The 18,305-nt window shown below is 40.9% G+C and overlaps 1 protein-coding gene across 1 annotated transcript in view; it reads left to right on the top strand.

The window, feature by feature from the left end:
* The window catches only part of PTPRG (protein tyrosine phosphatase, receptor type, G), a 602,014-nt gene that overhangs the window by 292,526 nt on the left and 291,183 nt on the right, over positions 1-18,305 (top strand). Inside the window, exon 3 of the mRNA XM_011998353.1 lies at positions 12,315-12,463. Coding sequence (XP_011853743.1) covers positions 12,315-12,463 — 149 coding nt within the window. The remainder of the gene's footprint in view (positions 1-12,314; positions 12,464-18,305) is intronic.

Below are 18,305 nucleotides of genomic sequence, written 5' to 3'. Positions count from 1 at the left end.
TTTTGAGATAGAGGCTCGCTCTGTTGCCCAGGCTGGAGTTCAGTGGCACGATCTTGGTTCACTGCAACCTCTGCCTCGTAGGTGCAAGTGATTCTCCTGCCTCAGCCTCCCAAGTAGCTGGGATTACAGGCATGTGCCACCACCCGTGGCTAGTTTTTGTGTTTTTAGTAGAGACAGAGTTTCGCCATGTTGGCCTGACTGGTCTCCAACTCCTGACCTCAGGTGATCTCCCCACCTCGACCTCCCAAAGTGCTGGGATTACAGGTATGAGCCACTGCACCTGGCCTGTATGTACCTTTTCATCCTCACCTCTCTACCACCCCAGCACAGATAGTGTGCTTATTGTTGCAATTCAGAATTTATCAGTTGCCCTACTTTATGTTTTAAATATAGTGTTCTTAGGATAACTGCAATGAGATTATTTCTCTTCAGAATATCTAAATGTAGTGGACGAGAGCTTTGCCACCCTGGGTTCAATCAGAGATTGGAACTGAGTACCACCTCAGCACCACATTCTGGAAGGCTGTCAGAGACAATCACTGTGCTCTCTGATACGGTTTTCTACTTGACTTGCAACGCTTGACAGCCTTCAGCAAAGATAACACGTTTCAGTGACAGCTTTCAGCTTGGTATCACCAATGACAGGGTTTAGACGTATGTAGGGTTCACTCAATTCAAGTTGATTCATGACCTTGGTCTTCCAGAAGCTGATTATCAATCTTTGTCACTCTCCTGGCTTCCTAGAGTGATCCACAACCTGTTGCATATCTGAGTGCATGTACTTGATTTTAGAGCAAAGCTATCCAAATACAAACCCATCGGTCTCAGAAATTTCAGAAGCACAGTGTTCTGAGAAGCAGAAATAAATCTTTGTTACTCTCATACAACTAATTACTGTAAAATTCACGACATAATACTAGATAAGCCAATATATCATAAATAAGATGATTCTGCCATAGGAAGGGTTTTTAAAAAGTGACAACCAGCTATATGCAATTTGAAACAAAGAACATGCAATTTTTTTTTTTTTAATCTCTTGAAAGAGTTTTAACTTATGGTGGTTTAGAAACTTGGGTGCAGAAATCAACTTGTGTTGTTTTATCACTAATATAAACTTCCTTCATTTGGTAGGTCTTTTTTTTGAGACGGTCTCACTCTGTTGCCCCGGCTGGAGTTCAATGGTGTAATCTCAGCTCATTGCAACCTCTGCCTCCCAGGTTCAAGTAGTTTTTGTGCCTCATCCACCTGAGTAACTGGGATTGCAGACACCCACCTCCATGCCTGGCTCAATTTTTTTTTTTTTTTTTTTTTTTGAGGCTGGAGTGCAGTGGGACAATCTTGGCTCAGTGCAACCTCCACCTCCCGGGTTGAAGCAATTCTTCCACCTCAGCAACCTGAGTAGCTGGGACTACAGGAGTGCACCACCACCCCCGGCTAATTTTTGTATTTTTAGTAGAGACGGGGTTTCACCACGTTGGCCAGACTGCTCTGGAACTCCTGACCTCAAGTGATCTTCCCGTCTCAACCTCCCAAAGTGCTGGGATTATAGGCGTGAGCCACCCTGCCCTGCCAGGCCCGGCTAATTTTTATATTTTTAGTAGAGACAGGGTTTTGCCATGTTGGCCATACTGGTCTCGAACTCCTGGCTTCAAGTGATCTGCCTGCCTCAGCCTCTCAAAATGCTAGGATTATAGGCATGAGCCACCATGCTTGGCTATTCTATAGATCTTAACACACCATGAGTTAATAAATTTTTTAGAATTTGGAGAAATAAGTATTCATTTGATCTATTTTGTCTGGATCATATAAATTCAACTGAACAGTACATACTAGTGCAGGCTAAATTAGGGTGGGGTTTATAATTTCCACATTGAATAATATTGATAGGCAATCTTTCTTTTTTAAAGAAACCACCTATCACTGTACTACAGTGTTTTTGTTTGGTTGGTTGGTTTATTTATATATATTTTTGAGACAGAGTTTTGATCTTGTTGCCCAGGCTGGAGTACAATGGAGTGATCTCGGCTCACCACAACCTCCGCTTCCTGGGTTCAAGCAATTCTCCTGCCTCAGCCTCCCAAGTAGCTGGGATTACAGGCATGCGCCACCATGCCCGGCTAGTTTTTTGTGTTTTTAGTAGAGACAGGGTTTCTCCATGTTGGTCAGGCTGGTCTTGAACTCCCGACCTCAGCAGGTGATCCACCCACCTCAGCCTCCCAAAGTTCTGGGATTACAGGCGTGAGCCTCCGTGCCCGGCCCACTGTACTAGTTTTGAAAGATGGTACAATTAAGAGAAATGGGTTAAAGGGGTCGTGGTATCTGCATTATTTCTTACAACTGCATGTGAATCTGCTATTGTGAGAAAAATTAAAAGTTTAAATTTAAAAAAATTCGTGTATCATGAGCCACATGGTCTGCCTTTGTGCCATCCATTTTATATCTATCTTGCATACCTAGATGAACTTTCGTAAATCATTAATTTTTAAGCAACACATATTTTTCTTCTCTAAAATTATTTTAGAGTATTTTCTGGAACTTTATATTCCAGGAAATAAATTCAAGAGGGAGTATTTATTTTTTTCTGATGGAAATTTACAGGTCACTTATCTGTAAAATAGACTCTGTCTTTTGTATATTAAAATATGAATATAGAAAGTTAATATTTAAAGCGGCCTATTACATACAGACAGTAACTCTCCCATAAAACAGCTTAAATGTTCAGATCTGTCTTAACCCCCTGAGAGTGCTATATATCCTACCCAGCATAATCAATAGAGCAACTTGGTTGTACCTAACCCACTTCTCGAAAGTTGTCTAAAATATCTTCACAAGACAGATAGCATCTCTCTGTTTCTTCCTGAGGAGCCGTAACTATCTATTGTACCAGTTCCCACTTTATTTCATCTAAAGTTATTTCCCTTTCTTTCATTTTTGTAGAATGAAAAGATAATGCATTCATCAAGAACATTTCAAGACAATCTTGCTGTTCCTAGCATTAGCTTCCAGCAAAAAGATCAGAATTTAATACTTAGATGGTGCTTCTGATGTATGTTAATAAGACATGGTCTTCTATGAATTTTAACTATTGGGAGGAGTTTTTTTTTTTTTTTTAAACTACTTTTTCTTACATCCCATACTGAGGACAAATAGTAAATGTGTTTACCACAAAGCATGCTACTTTCATCTTCTTTCGTTATATTGGTTTATTATATTTTTTCTTTGCCGACATTCTTTCCTATTTGTCTGCATATGCCATAGTGCCTGACACAGATGGATTCAAAATATGGTTATTCAGTTCACACAAGAATCAATGGGAGGGAAACTATAGATGGGGAAGTCAAGAGTCATTTTCTAGTATGTTACTGTGCCCATAAAACTAAGGCAAGTATTTTACGACACTGTTGCATTGAGTTTATTTTACCTGGCTCTTAGAAGTTTTCAGTAGAGTAGCAACTTAAGAGCACACAGAGGCAAGCTAAGTAATGAACAAACTAATTGCTAGCTGGTAAAAAGAGAAAAATAAAATCTTAACAACCTTCGTCATTTCCACATGCTATTTCCCTAACTGCGCTTGTGATCCAAGCTAAGTGTTGGAGGAGGATGTGGCTCTGTTCAGATGCAGGCCAGGGGTAGCCACCCCTCCCCAAGGTCAAGCAAGTGTCTGGAGTTGAAAGATACTCTTTGCCCTATTGTTCATTGTAGAACCCCACTCAAGCTAACTGCTGCCTCTCTACAGCCCTGAAGAGGCACTCGTCTCTTCCAAGGTCAGTGGAGACAAGGATGTGTGAGCCGTACTGAGAGTCAGCACCAGGCTACCACTTTAGATGGGCACCTTACAGGGTTTTTCTTTTCTTTTTTTTTTTTTTTTTTTTGAGACAGAGTCTTGCTGTGTGGCCCAGGCTGGAGTGCAGTGTCACCATCTTGGTTCACTGCAACCTCCGTCTCCCAGGTTCAGGCGATTCTTATGTCCCAGCCTCCCAAGTAGCTGGAGTTACAGGTGCATGCCACCACGCCAAGCTAATTTTTATATTTTTAGTAGAAACGGGGTTTCTCCATGTTGGCCAGGCCGGTCTTGAACTCCCAGCCTCAAGCAATCTGCCCCACCTCGGCCTCCCAAAGTGCTGGGATTACAGGCATGAGCCATCACGCCTGGCTCATTACAAGGTTTTCAATAGCAGTCTTCATGATGTCTGATTTCTCTCCAAAACTGATGGACTTTTGTGCCTAGCCCTGATGCAAGATGTGATCCCACAGTGGCATGGTTGCTCAAGTGTAACACGGATGCCTTTAGTAATCAAGAGATTGGTTAGGAAGTTTCTAGCGAAAGTGTGTTTTTATGTGTGTGAGGGAGTTGTGGGTATGGGTATGTGTATGTGTGTGGTGTATGTGTGTGTCTTTGTATATTTCTGATAGTTTGGGCTTTCTGTTTTTTTCTTTCTTTCTTTCCTTCTTTTCTTTCTTTTTTGGAGTCTCACTCACTGTGTTGCTAGACTGGAGGGCAGTGGCGCAATCTTGGCTCACTGCAACCTCTGCCTATTCTTTGTATTCTGTTGGACTCACATGTCTTTCTCTATGGATCTCTCCATGAGCTTTTACCTTTTTTGTGGTTTCATTCTCTCCCACATTTCCTTCTGTGTCTTCTCCTTGCATTTGCCCCCCCGGGGCATGTCTCTGTCTCTCTGCCTCATTGTGTCTGTTTTCACTGCCTGCTCCTAGTGTTGTTCCCCCTTCTCTCCTTCCTGTTTTCCTTCCTTAGAGCTGGCCATAGAAGAGAACTGAAGTTTTAAAAATATTTTCATTTATTGTATCTATGGAGTAGATTTTGATATTGACAGTAATAACCTAAATGTGTTCTTATTTCAATAAAACCTCTCTTATCTCTGATTAATATTGGATGAGGAGGGCCTGGATAAGTGAAATACATGAATGATTCCCCAAATGTATTTTTGGGAGGGTCTCAAACTCACCTGGTGCCAATCATTACTTTTATTTTTATTATAACACTTCCGCAGCCTCCTCAATGCAATGATCCTTAATAGGTGTAAATATGGGATGATGATGGTAGACCATTGTGGAGTCATCATTCCTTGATCAACAGTTGCTTTTTTACTCTGAGTTTTGTTTGTGTCACTAATAAATAGGTCATTTCACTTACAAAGAGGCTGCCAAGCTTCTGATTAAGAGCAGAATATCAGCCAAGTAGACAGATGTTTGGAAACATCTGGGCCCTTGGCATTGTTTATGTTGGGCGTGCCTAATATAAACAGTGTCTTTGTAGTACCCTGGGGCATCTCCGATTAGCTTAAGGTTGCCCAAAAAAAGAAAATGTAAGTTTAATTTTTAAAATCCATTAATTTATTTGGGGAATGCTAGGTGTGCTTTTGCTGTGCTTTATAAATTTTCCTGTTTCAAAGGCCCACGTTCTTGGGTTCTTTCATTCTAATACTATCCAGCTTTACCTGAACCTTGGAATTGAGCTTGGAGCTATTTCACTGGGTCAGTCTTTGGCTAGGTACTCTGCAAGCTGTGTTTCCTGTCTGCTAAGCTCCATTTTCTTTGTTATGCCCACAGCCTCAGAACCCAAGTTCAGGTGGTAGGAACTAGTTTTTGTGTAGACAGAAGCCTGATTAACTAATTACCCTGAATGTTACCGGCCATTTTTTGAAGAACCGTTTCTTTTTTAGGGTACAGCGTTCTTTGCTAGACTCCTCCCTCTTTCATGTCTTATATGGTTAAAGTGTTAACTAATCCACCTTGTTCATTTCACCCAGTTTAGCAGTGAGTTAACTGAGACCCAGGATATTCCTGTGGTTTATCATCTCTTGGATGTCTGAGGTTGCTCTGACTCAGCATGTCCAGGGACTCTTTACTGGATTACTGCTATCAGCTCCTCACGTATTTCTACTGACCAACATTGCTTTCCTCCCAGGCCTTCTCCACAGAGTAGCCAGAGTAATCTTAGTTCCTTAATCTGATCTTGCCTGTCTCTCCCTTTTTCTTTGTTGTTCTCTCTCCCAATCATATCAAGGACTTCCCATTTCTCTTGGAACAGACAGACTGCTCACTGTCCCTGCCTCGTGCTCTGTCCTCGTGTCCCATCCTGCTCTTTGGATACCTGTCTCCTTGGCTTTCTCTTACTCATTAGCACTACCACGGGGCCATTGATTCTTTCTTGATGTTCTCCCATCTTGTTGGCACTTCCCTGGGGTAGCTCCTTTAACTCTCAGCTCAGACCATGACACCCTCCCCTTCTCTCATCTAGGCTTGGATGCTCAGGTGCTACCCCTTGTCCCACTTGCAGGTTTGCTTCTGTTGTCTGTTTAGTTCTTGAGACCTGTCTTCCCATTAGCCATAAGTTCCAGAAGGGCAAGAGTTGTGTCTGATTTACCCAACTTTTTCCGCCAGTGATTACTCAGTGAATATTTGTTGAGTATTTGAAAAACATAAATGTCAGTGTCTACAGGGAAATTAGTGGAAGGCTGTAACTACAGCCAGTGCATTCTGACCTTCAGACAAGAGCGTTTCTCTTTTACTGGGAGCCCCAGGGCATCCCTCTGATGTCACAGGTATTGTGGAAAGTGGTCTAGGGATCCCATCATTAGGGTCCATAATGGTAGGCTTTTTTTTCTACCTTATAGTCTTGGCGGTGCGTCAGGGTAGGAGGATATGATAGTAAACTGCTAGTTTTCCTCTCATCCATTTTTCTTTACTTTTTGGCACCTGCTGCTGTTTACTCAGATTTTAGTGTGAACATTTGCTTTAGCCTGTGTTATACACACATGTTGAATTTAATTTATAAACAGTTGGGGGATGTCCTGCAAAGAATGCTATGAATGCCAGGCACTTAGTCAACCCTTCCAGTTCAGGAGAAAACTATTTCCTTATTTAAGATGTGAACTAATCCTACTTTGCCCTGGCCGTTTGCATAGCCTGGAGGTCTTTACATCATGGGGAGCCCCAGACAAAGGGAGAATCTAGTGAAAGCTGTGGATCCTTTCCTAGGATAATAACCTTCCTAAAGGTTGCATAACACCAATGCTATTCTGTGATGTGTATGAACTGCTGCTGTGAGCATTCTTCATATATCAGCCCTTGTGAACCTCTTAACTTACCTGTGAAGTAGCTGCTATCTTATTCCAATTTTACAGAATAGGAACAAAGCCACCAAGAAGTGCATTAACTTTCTCGTAAGTGGACAGTGGCAGAACTAGGATTCAAGTTTGGACTTACTGACTACAGAGTCCAGCTCCTAAGCTCCATGTGTGCACCGTGCTCAGAAATTTACTTCTTGTATCAGGAAGGTATAGACCTCCAGAGCCCATACATAGCCACAGCTGTGGACTTTTGGACTCTAGGTTAAGAAACCTTGAATTTGAAGCTTCCAGCTTCTTCTCTTTTCTCCGTCATTCTGCTTTTATTTCATCACAATCTACATTAATCACAATCAGGATAGTTCTAGAAACTTCATTCACCACATAGACCTTTCCTGTCTTTCTCTCTTAGCCCAACTGTCTTAGTTAGTTCAGGCTACTATAACAAAATAACATAAACTGGGTGGCCTAAACAATAAAAATTTCTCAGCGTTCTGGAGGCTGGAGTTCCAAGATTAAGGCACCAGCAGATTCAGTGTCTGGTGAGGGCCTGCTTTCTGATTCATAGATGATAACTTCTCATATTCCATGGTAGAAGGGAAGGCAGCTGGCTGGGAGCCTCTTTTTTTTTTTTTTTTTTTTGACAGAGTCTCATTCTGTCATCTAGGCTGGAATGCAGTGGCATGATCTCGGTCACCGCAGCCTCCACCTCCCGGGTTCAAGCAATTTTCCTGCCTCAGCCTGTTGAGTAACTGAGATTACAGGTGCCTGCCACCACACTCGGCTAACTTTTTGTACTTTTAGTAGACACGGAGTTTCACTATGTTGGCCAGGCTGGTCTCAAACTCCTGACCTCAGGTGATCCGCCGCCCCTGGCCTCCCGAAGCACTGGGATTACAAGTGTGAGCCACTGTACCTGGCCTGGGGATCTCTTTTTTAAGTGCACTAATCCCATTCATGAGGGTTCCACCCTCATAGCCTAATCACCTCCCAAAGGCCCTGACTCATCATACCATTACATGGGGGATTGGGGTTTCAATTTGTGAGTTTCCAGGGAGATAAACATTCGATCTATAACACCATTCATTCTTCTCCTGTCTTTAGCTGTTAGCTTTGGCACCTTCCAGTTTGTGCCTTATCCAAATTCAGCTTTTCCTGCTGTTGTTTTAATTTTTAGATTAAATTTTATTTGTATTTTTTATTATTATTATTATTATTTTGAGACGGAGTCTCGCTCTGTCGCCCAGGCTGGAGTGCAGTGGCACAATCTCAGCTCACTGCAAGCTCCACCTCCCAGGTTCACACCGTTCTCTTGCCTCAGCCTCCCGAGTAGCTGGGACTACAGGTACCCACCACCACGCCCGGCTAATTTTTTGTATTTTTAGTAGAGACGGGGTTTCACCATGTTAGCCAGGATGGTCTCTGTCTCCTTACCTCATGATCTGCCTGCCTTGGCCTCCCAAAGTGCTGGGATTATAGGCGTGAGCCACCGTGCCCGGCCATATTTATTATTTTTATAGTGGCATTTTCTTCTAATTTACTTACTTCATTTTGATTACATGAATTGATTTTAAAAGAAAACTCTTTATCAACACCATTATTGGAAAAACCAGTTCTGTTTGACTGGTAGAGACTTAATGCTAGAAATATGTCCATAATCTACAAAAATAAATCAACCTTGCTCATGTTATTAAATTTTAGTGTTATGCTTACTCTTGAGTAAAAATGGGAAATGAATGAGTATCAGGGAACTATACGGGTTATATGAGCACCCAACTATGATTTTATTTTCTTTGATATGATGAAAAAGATAGAAATAATTCAGAAAAGGCAGTATCTTTTTTATTCTGGGTTTTAGTGAACTAAAAGCATCTACCTAGTACTTAAGATCTCTCCCCCAGGCCCAGTCTGGGCACAGTGACTCACACCTATGTAATTCTGGCACTGGGAGGCCAAGGTGGGTGAATCTCTTGAGGTCAGGAGTTCGAGACCAGCCTGGCTAACATGGTGAAACCCTGTCTCTACTAAAAATACAAAAATTAGCCAGGCATGGTGGCTCATGCCTATAATCCCAGCTACTCAGAACGGTGAGGCAGGAGAATCACTTGAGCAGTTGGCTGAGATCGCCCCATGGCATTCCAGCCTGGGCAACAGAGCGAGACTCTGTCTCAAAAAAAAAAAAAAAAGAAAAAAAGTCCTTACCAATTTAATAGACTCCAAATGGTATCTTATTGCTGTTTCTGCCCGTATATTCTTACCCAGGGCAGACTTGAGTGCCAAATTACAGAGAACTTAGAATGTAGAAAGAACGGTGCAGACCTAGGTAACAGAAAAGAGGAAGACGTGGGAAAAGACATCCAGAGAGAAGCATCCAGAGAAAAAAGACCAGTGTCACATCCTTTTTGGCATGCAGATGTTTCCATATTGCTTTAGGTTTTGAACATTCTCTTGAGAAGCTTTCTCACTTCCCTGCTCTTCAGAACTGACAGAGGTAGACGCCATCTCAAAAAAAAAAATAAATAAAAGATCTCCTCCCAAATAATATTTGAGCCATCCCTGCTCTTGCTATTGTCCCTGTCTCTAATGACACTTGTTATTGTGTGGGAAAGACAGTATTACTTTAAAGTATAACTTTCTCTGAAAACAGAGTTACACCTATGTGGCCAGTCTTCCGTGCTGTCCAGGAGCTCCAGCCTTGATTCTAAAAATGAGTTTGAAAATAACCGCCACTGCATATGTGCTTGCTGGCTTCCTGGCCCTGGATCATCTGCTTTCCCAGTGTGATTTTTCTCCAGGTGTCAAAATAGCCCAGCCAGGTAGGCACTGCAGTAATTATCCCATTTGAACAGTTGCGGAAACTGAGGCACAGAGAAGTTGGGTAACCTCCCTGAGGTCCCACCACTGTTAAGTGGCAGAATGGAGTCCCAACGTGTCTTGAGCTCATATGCATGACATCTTGTGCTCTGCAGTGACTACCTTCAGTATATTCTGTTTCAAACAGTTCAGTGTTACACCCGTCATCAGAAAATGTGTTAGCTGGGAAAGTTCTCTCATTCCAGTTTCATGTGTAAACAAAAATATATGACATGTTTGAAAGGGGTAGGTGGACATGTAACATGCTGTGTGCTCTGGTGAGAAACACTGTAAAATGAAAAATGAGATTAATGTTTCAGATTGTACAGTTCCCTAATTATGCTTTTAATTATTCATATAAAACAAGTAAAATGACCCCTGACAGAGATATAAATGATTTAGGTAAAATCAAATATTTATAAGATGCTGCTGATTCCCTGGGTGTATTGTAACAGATGGAATCAAAATGTTTTGCCTTCGTCCTTTGGATGCATAATGTTATGTATGGAACTTACAACTGGCTGAGAAGGATCAACAGTGTTTGAAACACTACTGAGCTAATGCCTAAATGTTTTGATATCAGAACTAAAGGTATGTGGTTGGTATCATATAATATTTTAGAAGATGTTTTCTAATATCTGTATATATAGATATATAAGATTTTAGATATTATCTTCTAAGATACTATATTTATGTCACACAATGATGAGTCTCTCATTTTTACAGTTTTAAATAATTATTTGAAAATCAAAAGGTGGTAATATTTCATGACACATTGAAAATTTTGTCAAATTTAAATATTGGTGTGATTAAATAAAGGTTTATTGGAACATAGCCTCACCCATTCATTTAAGTATTATCTTTGGCTGCTTCTGTGCTATAAAGACAAGAGTGAGTAGTTACACTAGAGACCAGTTGGCCTGCAAAGCCTAAAATATTTACCAACTGGCCCTTTACAGGAAAAGTTTATGACCCCTGTTCTAAAACATGCCCAACACAGGGTGAAGGTGGCACAGTGCTGTAGCATGTTTAATTGGCACGAGAAACACTTGCTTTTACTTCATTTTATCCTTTAATTTGCTGTTCTTCTAATTGGGCATTCCTTGTATATTTTTTCAAAAGTTGGAGAAAAACTGCCTTTTGAATACAATAAAAAGGGATTTATATGAGAAAGTTCCTTCACTTGCTTTTAATGCTTCCTTTACATAGAGAAGTACTGAAACTAATTGCAGTATTCTAGAAATGGGTCATTAGCCTAGTCCCTATCTTTTATGGAGACCTAATTTTCATGCAGGATTTCTCACTAAAGCCCTAACTAGGATCGCTTTAGGAAGAGGAGACAATGAGGATAAGCAATTTCCCATGGCTTACAGAAGCTTGGCTTTCGATCACAAACCATTCGGTATATTGTTTGGCACCTTACATGTATTTAGCAGCCAGTAAGTATTTATTGAATGAATGAATGAATGAATTCACTTCTAGAGAAACAAAGAAAGGGAATATATCACTTGAAAAGAATTTGTTTTTTATTTAGACATTATATTCCTTTTGGAAAAATATTTTTTGTTAGTGTAAATCCAAGTTATTCTCAATTTCTCCTTCCTGTATTTCAAGAAAGAGCAGTATATTTTTGAAATTTAGGGTTGGAATTTAATTGAGGTTCCCTATGTTGTGGATACTTCTCATGTATTCTTTGGATGGGTTAAGGGAAATTATTTTTTGCTTGGAACTAAAAGAAAAAGTAAAGAAAACTAGTTATCTGCCAGTATTTGAGTGACTCCAAGAGTAGATTTTGCATTACACTTCCCTGGGTACTGTTATTAAATAACAGACTCCCAGCTCTCTTCCCACTTACTGTTGCCTTAATATTGGAAGCATTCACAAATTTTTGTTTCCTGATATCTTGCCTGCATTTTCTGACCAAAGAAACATGCCTATTGCATCTGGCTGATTATATATTTCCTATCTGGTTCCAGACCTTGAATCTTGGGGTAGCCCCATGAATCAGTGCTTAAAAAGAAGAATCTTGCTCTCTAGATGATTTTGACCATCAAGCAGTTTTAGGAGACACTGATTCAGAGTGACTTATTCTGTCATTGTCTCCATTTTTTTAAAATCTGTTAAATGGATAAGTAATTCTGAGATCATTCTCTGGAAAGTGTCATGATTTAGGGCCAACTGATGCTCTGAGAGCATTCTGCAGCTAGAATGAACTAATTTATTCAGGCGGGTGTGTTCGTATTTTTTCACAGGTACATGAGGACATAATTCACATCATAGTAGTCATGAACTTTATTAGAAGTAACAGGACAACTCCGTTTGATTTTGAAACTCAATTTGTTTTCCTCTCTTCTCATTCATTTCACACAGTTGCCATCCTTCTGAAAGACGACTATTTTGTCAGTGGAGCTGGTCTGCCTGGCAGATTCAAAGCCGAGAAGGTGGAATTTCATTGGGGCCACAGCAATGGCTCAGCGGGCTCTGAACACAGCATCGATGGCAGGAGGTTTCCTGTTGAGGTGAGAGAAAGTCAAGATCTCAACGTGTAGCTGTGCTTCAGTCTTTATGTTAATCAGATGCTATGTCCTTACCCTCAGTCATTTTGCAAATCACACCTGTACAGTACCTAACTTCATCTCTCTGGAAACCCTTTATCCGTAGTATGGCAGGTGGGTATCCGTCCTTGTTTCTTGCCTTTGTTTGACTGGAGAAACACAGAAGCCACAGGCATCGTGGTTTGAGTAGACTCACTGCTGGTTGATGATGTTCATCATGTGTTTCATTTGACAGAGTTTCTTTTCACTGTCTGTTCCCATTTTTGAAAGATGACATTATGTATGAAACTGGGTTGACTTCATTTTCACCCTTAAGAAAATAGAAAAGTTGGCAACATGTAGAGGAGTCTCAGAACCTTCTCTTGGTAGCAAAGTTGTAAGGTTTTTTTTGCTCCCAGTGGCTGTTGAAAAAGAGGCTGTGGTGGTATGAGTCACTGTTAATTTTGTTAGGATTGATGGTGACATTTTGCTTCTGCTGTGTCGGTCTTCTCAGTGATCCATCCTGCTGGACAGTAGAAGGGTGTGGGTGCACTAGGTCAGATGCTGCTGTGTATCTGCTTAGAGCCAGGGTGAGGGAGGGAGCACGTCTCCAACTCCTTTATTAATGTTGGGTAGGGAGAGCACATCTCTTCCAATGCCAACCTTATATATTTCCTTTAATCATGATTGTTGTGTGACTGTTCTTTTGTTGTGATGAACATGTTTGTTTCTTGGTAGGTCCCCCATGTGGTAAGCCTTAGAAGTGTGTGGAAGAACAAAATGAATATGGTTCTGAAACCTGCGCAGTAGTCCTATAGACAGTTGTTTTGGATAAACATGGAAATTGGCCCTTCTGCTGTTAAAGCTTCACACTTGTATTTGTTTTATTTGAGTTCCTTCCTCAGGAAAGGACCTTCAGGCCTCTCAAAAAAGTATCAGAGGACTGAAGCTCACCAGACCATTGCACCAAATGCCTTCTTGCCCCTCCTTAGTTCTTGTTTTCTTACACATTGTTACGTTTCCTCCATGCTATTTAAATCTCTAGTTTTAGTCAATCAGGGAGCTGGATTTGAGACTGAGCTCACATCTCCTCTCTCGGCTGCAGCACCCAATTAAAGCCTTCCTTGGCAATGCTTGTCATCTCAGTGATTGGCTTTCTGTGCAGCGAGCAGCCGGACCTAGTCTGAACCCCGGGTGTTTCAGTAACAGTTCTAGCCTATGGCTGTACTCAAACGTGGAGTGACTTTTCACTGGTAACATACGTTAATCAAAGGAGCCACATGGCCAAGGAAGGTTTTCAGCTGTTAGAATTTCATAGCTTCTAAGTCTTGTCCTGCTTTGATAATCTGATGAATTCTTGAGACCCCCTTCACAAAGAAGACACATGTATGTACCTACACATAGATTTACATGTAACTGATAGGATTTCATCATTCTCCCTAGCTCCTCAGGCCCATTTTTGAACCCTGTAAGTATCCGTGAAGCTCTGGTGAAGAACCGCTACACAATAAGAAAATAATACTTATTTTTCTATAGATGCTTATATGGCCATGCAGATTTGTTTCTTATCCACTGTTCCTGGAGAAACCAGAGATAACTATTCTGAGAAAATGCTTCATGTTTTTTCTTGTTTAGCTCAGAAATTGTCAGTATCAGAATTCTTCCTGCATTAGGACTCCTCTATCTGTGGAACTTCCTGTCCTAGTCACAATAATGATATCTTTCATGAGTTGGGTTTCTACTTAATGGATTCTCTTCCACCCTTAAAATGGAATGAATCATTTCTTAGAAGTCTTAGCTTTATTTGTACTTGGAAAACTTGATTCCTAGAAGCAAAATTACATCATGTTCTTAAGTGTAGGATTTTCCTTCTGGTCTTACTGACAGGTTCCCATTGGCAATATGAGTTGAAGGGGTAGCTTTGTGTCCAGCCAGCTTTGCTCTGAAGCTTCTTTGTCTTAGAATTGTGTTGCCGTTTGTTCATTTCGTGTTGTTTTGGACAAAAGACCTGTCCTGAAAGCTTAAAAACTCAATCAGATGGCTACCTTGGAAAAGAAGACCTCTAGAGCTGGGAACTGGGAACCTTGCCTCTGTGTAATTACGTTTCCTCATGCCCAAAGTGACCAGTTTCCTCTTTACATTTGATTCTGGGAATAATGTATCAAAGACATTAATACCTTTTTTTTTTTTCCTTTCTTTTTTTTTTTTTTGAAATGGAGTCTCACTGTTGCCCAGGCACATGATCTCAGCTCACTGCAGTCTCTGCCTCCTGGGTTCAAGCAATTCTCCTGCCCCAGCCTCCAAAGTAGCTGGGATTACAGGCGTGTGCCACCACGCCCAGCTAATTTTTGTATTTTTAGTAGAGACGAGGTTTCACCACGTTGGCCAGGCTGGTCTTGAATTCCTGACCTCAAATGATCCACCTTGCTCGGCCTCCCAAAGTGTTGGGAGTACAGGCGTGAGCCACAGCGCCCGGCCAGAGGTTAATATTCTTTTGAAACACATGACTTTTGGTGAATATTTCAGTTTTACATTTCTCAGAGGGAGCCATTGAATTCAGAAGCCAATTAGAAATGGCAGCCACCATGCCCAGGCTTATTGTTTAACCAGGTTGTTTGGATATTTTTCTTTTAAATAATGTCAGATGATATGGCTGCCTATATCAATTGGGTTCCTCATTGAAGTTCATCTGATTCATAGCTTGTTTTCTAAAACTGTGAGAAACATATTAACAGTGTATTTGGAGGAACTTGAATTTCAGAGATTAAGTAACTGCATTAAATTTACCTTTAAAATATGCACAAGAAAGTTCCTTGCTTTTGCCCAAAGTGTGTCTGTGATATTTCATGTTAAGTTGCTTTATTCGAGTTCTTCATTAATACCCATCTCTCTTTACAGTTTTTATACTATTTGAGCATCTTACACTTGGTTTGTTTCTTTTCACATAACTACAATTGTTTTCCAAAAAACTAGAATGAAATTAAGAAAATTTAATTTATCATGGAGTAATTTATCAGCATTGGGGACATTAATTATTTGTTTTGCATGCAGTATGTATGAGGGCTACAGAAGAATCATTGTTGAAGATTGTGCTAGGATTGGTAGAATATAGCTGTGGTTCTCAGATGGGGACAGCGTCTCCCCCCTGCACCCTGGGGCATTGGGTCATGTCTGGAGACATTTCTGCTTATTGCCATTGTTGGAAGTGTTATGGTATTACTTTCTAGTTGGTAGAGGCCAGGGATACTGTTATACATCCCAGTGTAAAGGACAGTCCCCACTAAAAGGAATCATCCAACCCCAAAATGTCACTAGTGTCACTGTGGTGAGATTCTGGAGTGGAGAAAGCAGTGTGTTTAGTAGAATTAAGCATTTCTTTATCTAAGTAGCATCATTTAAAATACATTTGAATAAAGAGGACTTGTTTCTTGGGAAGTCATTCCATCCTCTTTGGGTTTTAGAGAGTAAATGTACCTTGCCTTATGTGTAACAGCATTGCTGTTTCTGGTTTCTTTAGTATCTGCTTGAGATGCAGTCACGACCTTGGGAATTTTAACAGCTCCCTCTGTGCTGCGGCTCTGCAGGCTGAATTTTAAACATATGCCCCACAAGAAGCTGGATCTGCTCCCTGAGGGTAAATTGCAGCAAACTCAACTTTGTAGGTTTTGTTGCTTCCCAGGAATTCTTTGAGGTCATCTGAGACAACTTTGTAGGCATCCAGAAATTAAAGCTCTCTGAATTTTTCTGGCTGGAATCCTGGACTCAGTCTTGTAGTTCCTGCACTTAAAAACATCCAGTCTAATAGTTAACAAAGAAAGCCCTTGTACAAACAAAACAACAAAACAAGATGAAAGCTCTTCAGTAACCAGTGTTCTTTACAGCTCAGTTAAAGTTAGAAAAGAAAGTTGAAGTCACATTACAATGCCATGCCTTGGAGACTGAACCCAATTTGGATCCTCAGATGCCCTCGCCTCCTGTTACTGAGCATTATTCCTTGCCTAGCAGCACATTTTTCTTGAGTACCTTCTGTTGTATGTGGGCTGGTACACAAAGATAAGTCAGAAAGTCACAGTTCCTGCCTTCAAGGTATTTACACTCCAGTGGTGACACAGAAATTAAACATTGGTCATGTAACTATCTATGTAATTTCATTTGTGTTATAGTCTCTGAAGTAGAGGGGTATTTTGATAGGGAGTGGAAGCTTTCAATGGAGACATCGATACTTATTAGAGGGAAAAGATGAATTGGAGCTTCCTAGTAGAATAAGGCTATGCAAAAGCCGTGGGGCAGGTGATGTTTGTTAAGTTTAAGGAATAAAGAGGCCAGTAGAGATTTTGGTAGGCAAGATAATGTCTCTTCTTCCAAATGTCTGCTGCAAATATGTTACTTTATGTGGCACAACAGACTTTGCAGATGTGATTAAGTGTCCTTAAAGTAAGAAAACTCAGAATATTCCAGTCATTAAAACAGGATGACCTGTTCCATTTCTTCTGTGGCTAGTCAGCTTTCTGTTGTCAGTCCAGCCAGTTATCTGTAACAGCTTCTATCGTATCCTAAACTTTTTTTCCTATTCCACACTCATTCCTGTTCTGTGGTTGGTAACTTAAATAAAGGTTCATATAACACTAATAGAAATTTAATCATGCTGTATTTCCACTAATAACCAAAGTTGCAGTTAATACAAAGAGAAACCTCCAGATAAAACGTTCGAGAACTCCATTAAAGTGGGGAGTTCATTGCATGCTTGTTGTTTGAGGTAATTAAAATCTTATTTATGACAATAAAAGATCACGGGAGTTGTTGATTCAGACTTACTGGTGCTTTATGAGTTGAAGTCTTCAATAAGCTTAAATGATCCAAATTGATTGTATGTGCCCCTTCTGGTAAAAGTCACAGCTGGTTCATTTCAGCTCTGTTCAGAGCATTTTAGTGAATGAATAGAAGCAAAGGCATTTTTCCTAATGTATACCATGTACACATTACCATATGGTACAGGTCTGTAATCCCTTGTCTGAAACGCTTGAGGCCAGATGTTTTAGAATTCAGAATCTTTCTTAGAAAGGTACTATAGCCCAGCGGTCCCCAACCTTTTTGACATCAGGGACTGGTTTTGTGGAAGACAGTATTTCCATGGACTGGGCAGGGTCGGGGGTTCAGAATGAAACTGTTCCACCTGAGATCATCAGGCATTAGTTGGATTCTCAAAAGGAGCATGCAACCTAGATCCCTCGCATGTGCGGTTCGCCATAGGATTTGTGCTCCTATGAGAATCTGATGCCGCTGATGTGACAGGAGGCAGAGCTTAGGCGGTAATGCTCCTTGCCCACCACTCACCTCCTGCTGTGCGGCCCATTTCCTAACAGGCCACGGACTAGTACTGGCCCTGTTAGAGCCCATGTGCCATGTATATTTCAGAAGGCAACCAGTAAGGTCGGGAACTACATCCTTACATTCATTAATATTCCCATAACAAACAAATGTACAGTGATACTAAGTGGAAATATCAGTAGTCTACATAGCTTCACATTTCTTCATCTCTGGTTTTACCACTAAATTAGTTTTGGTAGCAAATTCATAAATAACAACAACAAAACACCATTTGGTCTTGAAAAAATATCCAGGGCCATTGTATGGGTCTTGTGTCTATTGAGTGACCTCAATGGCTTATGTCTAAAGAGCACTACTGGGTAGTTACAACCATGACACAAGCAGGTAAAATCATGTGTCTCCCTCTGGGGCGGATGTGTCCCGGTACTTCTGTCTTCCTCCTCCCGTCTTTGTCTTCATATTGTACAGCATTCTTGGGCACAGTTCAGGATTATCCAGC

This window comes from Mandrillus leucophaeus, unplaced genomic scaffold (assembly GCF_000951045.1).
Source record: "Mandrillus leucophaeus isolate KB7577 unplaced genomic scaffold, Mleu.le_1.0 Scaffold57, whole genome shotgun sequence".
Classification (NCBI taxonomy): domain Eukaryota; kingdom Metazoa; phylum Chordata; class Mammalia; order Primates; family Cercopithecidae; genus Mandrillus; species Mandrillus leucophaeus.
Note: the sequence above shows the minus strand (reverse complement) of the source record. Positions and strands in the feature narration are given on the sequence as shown.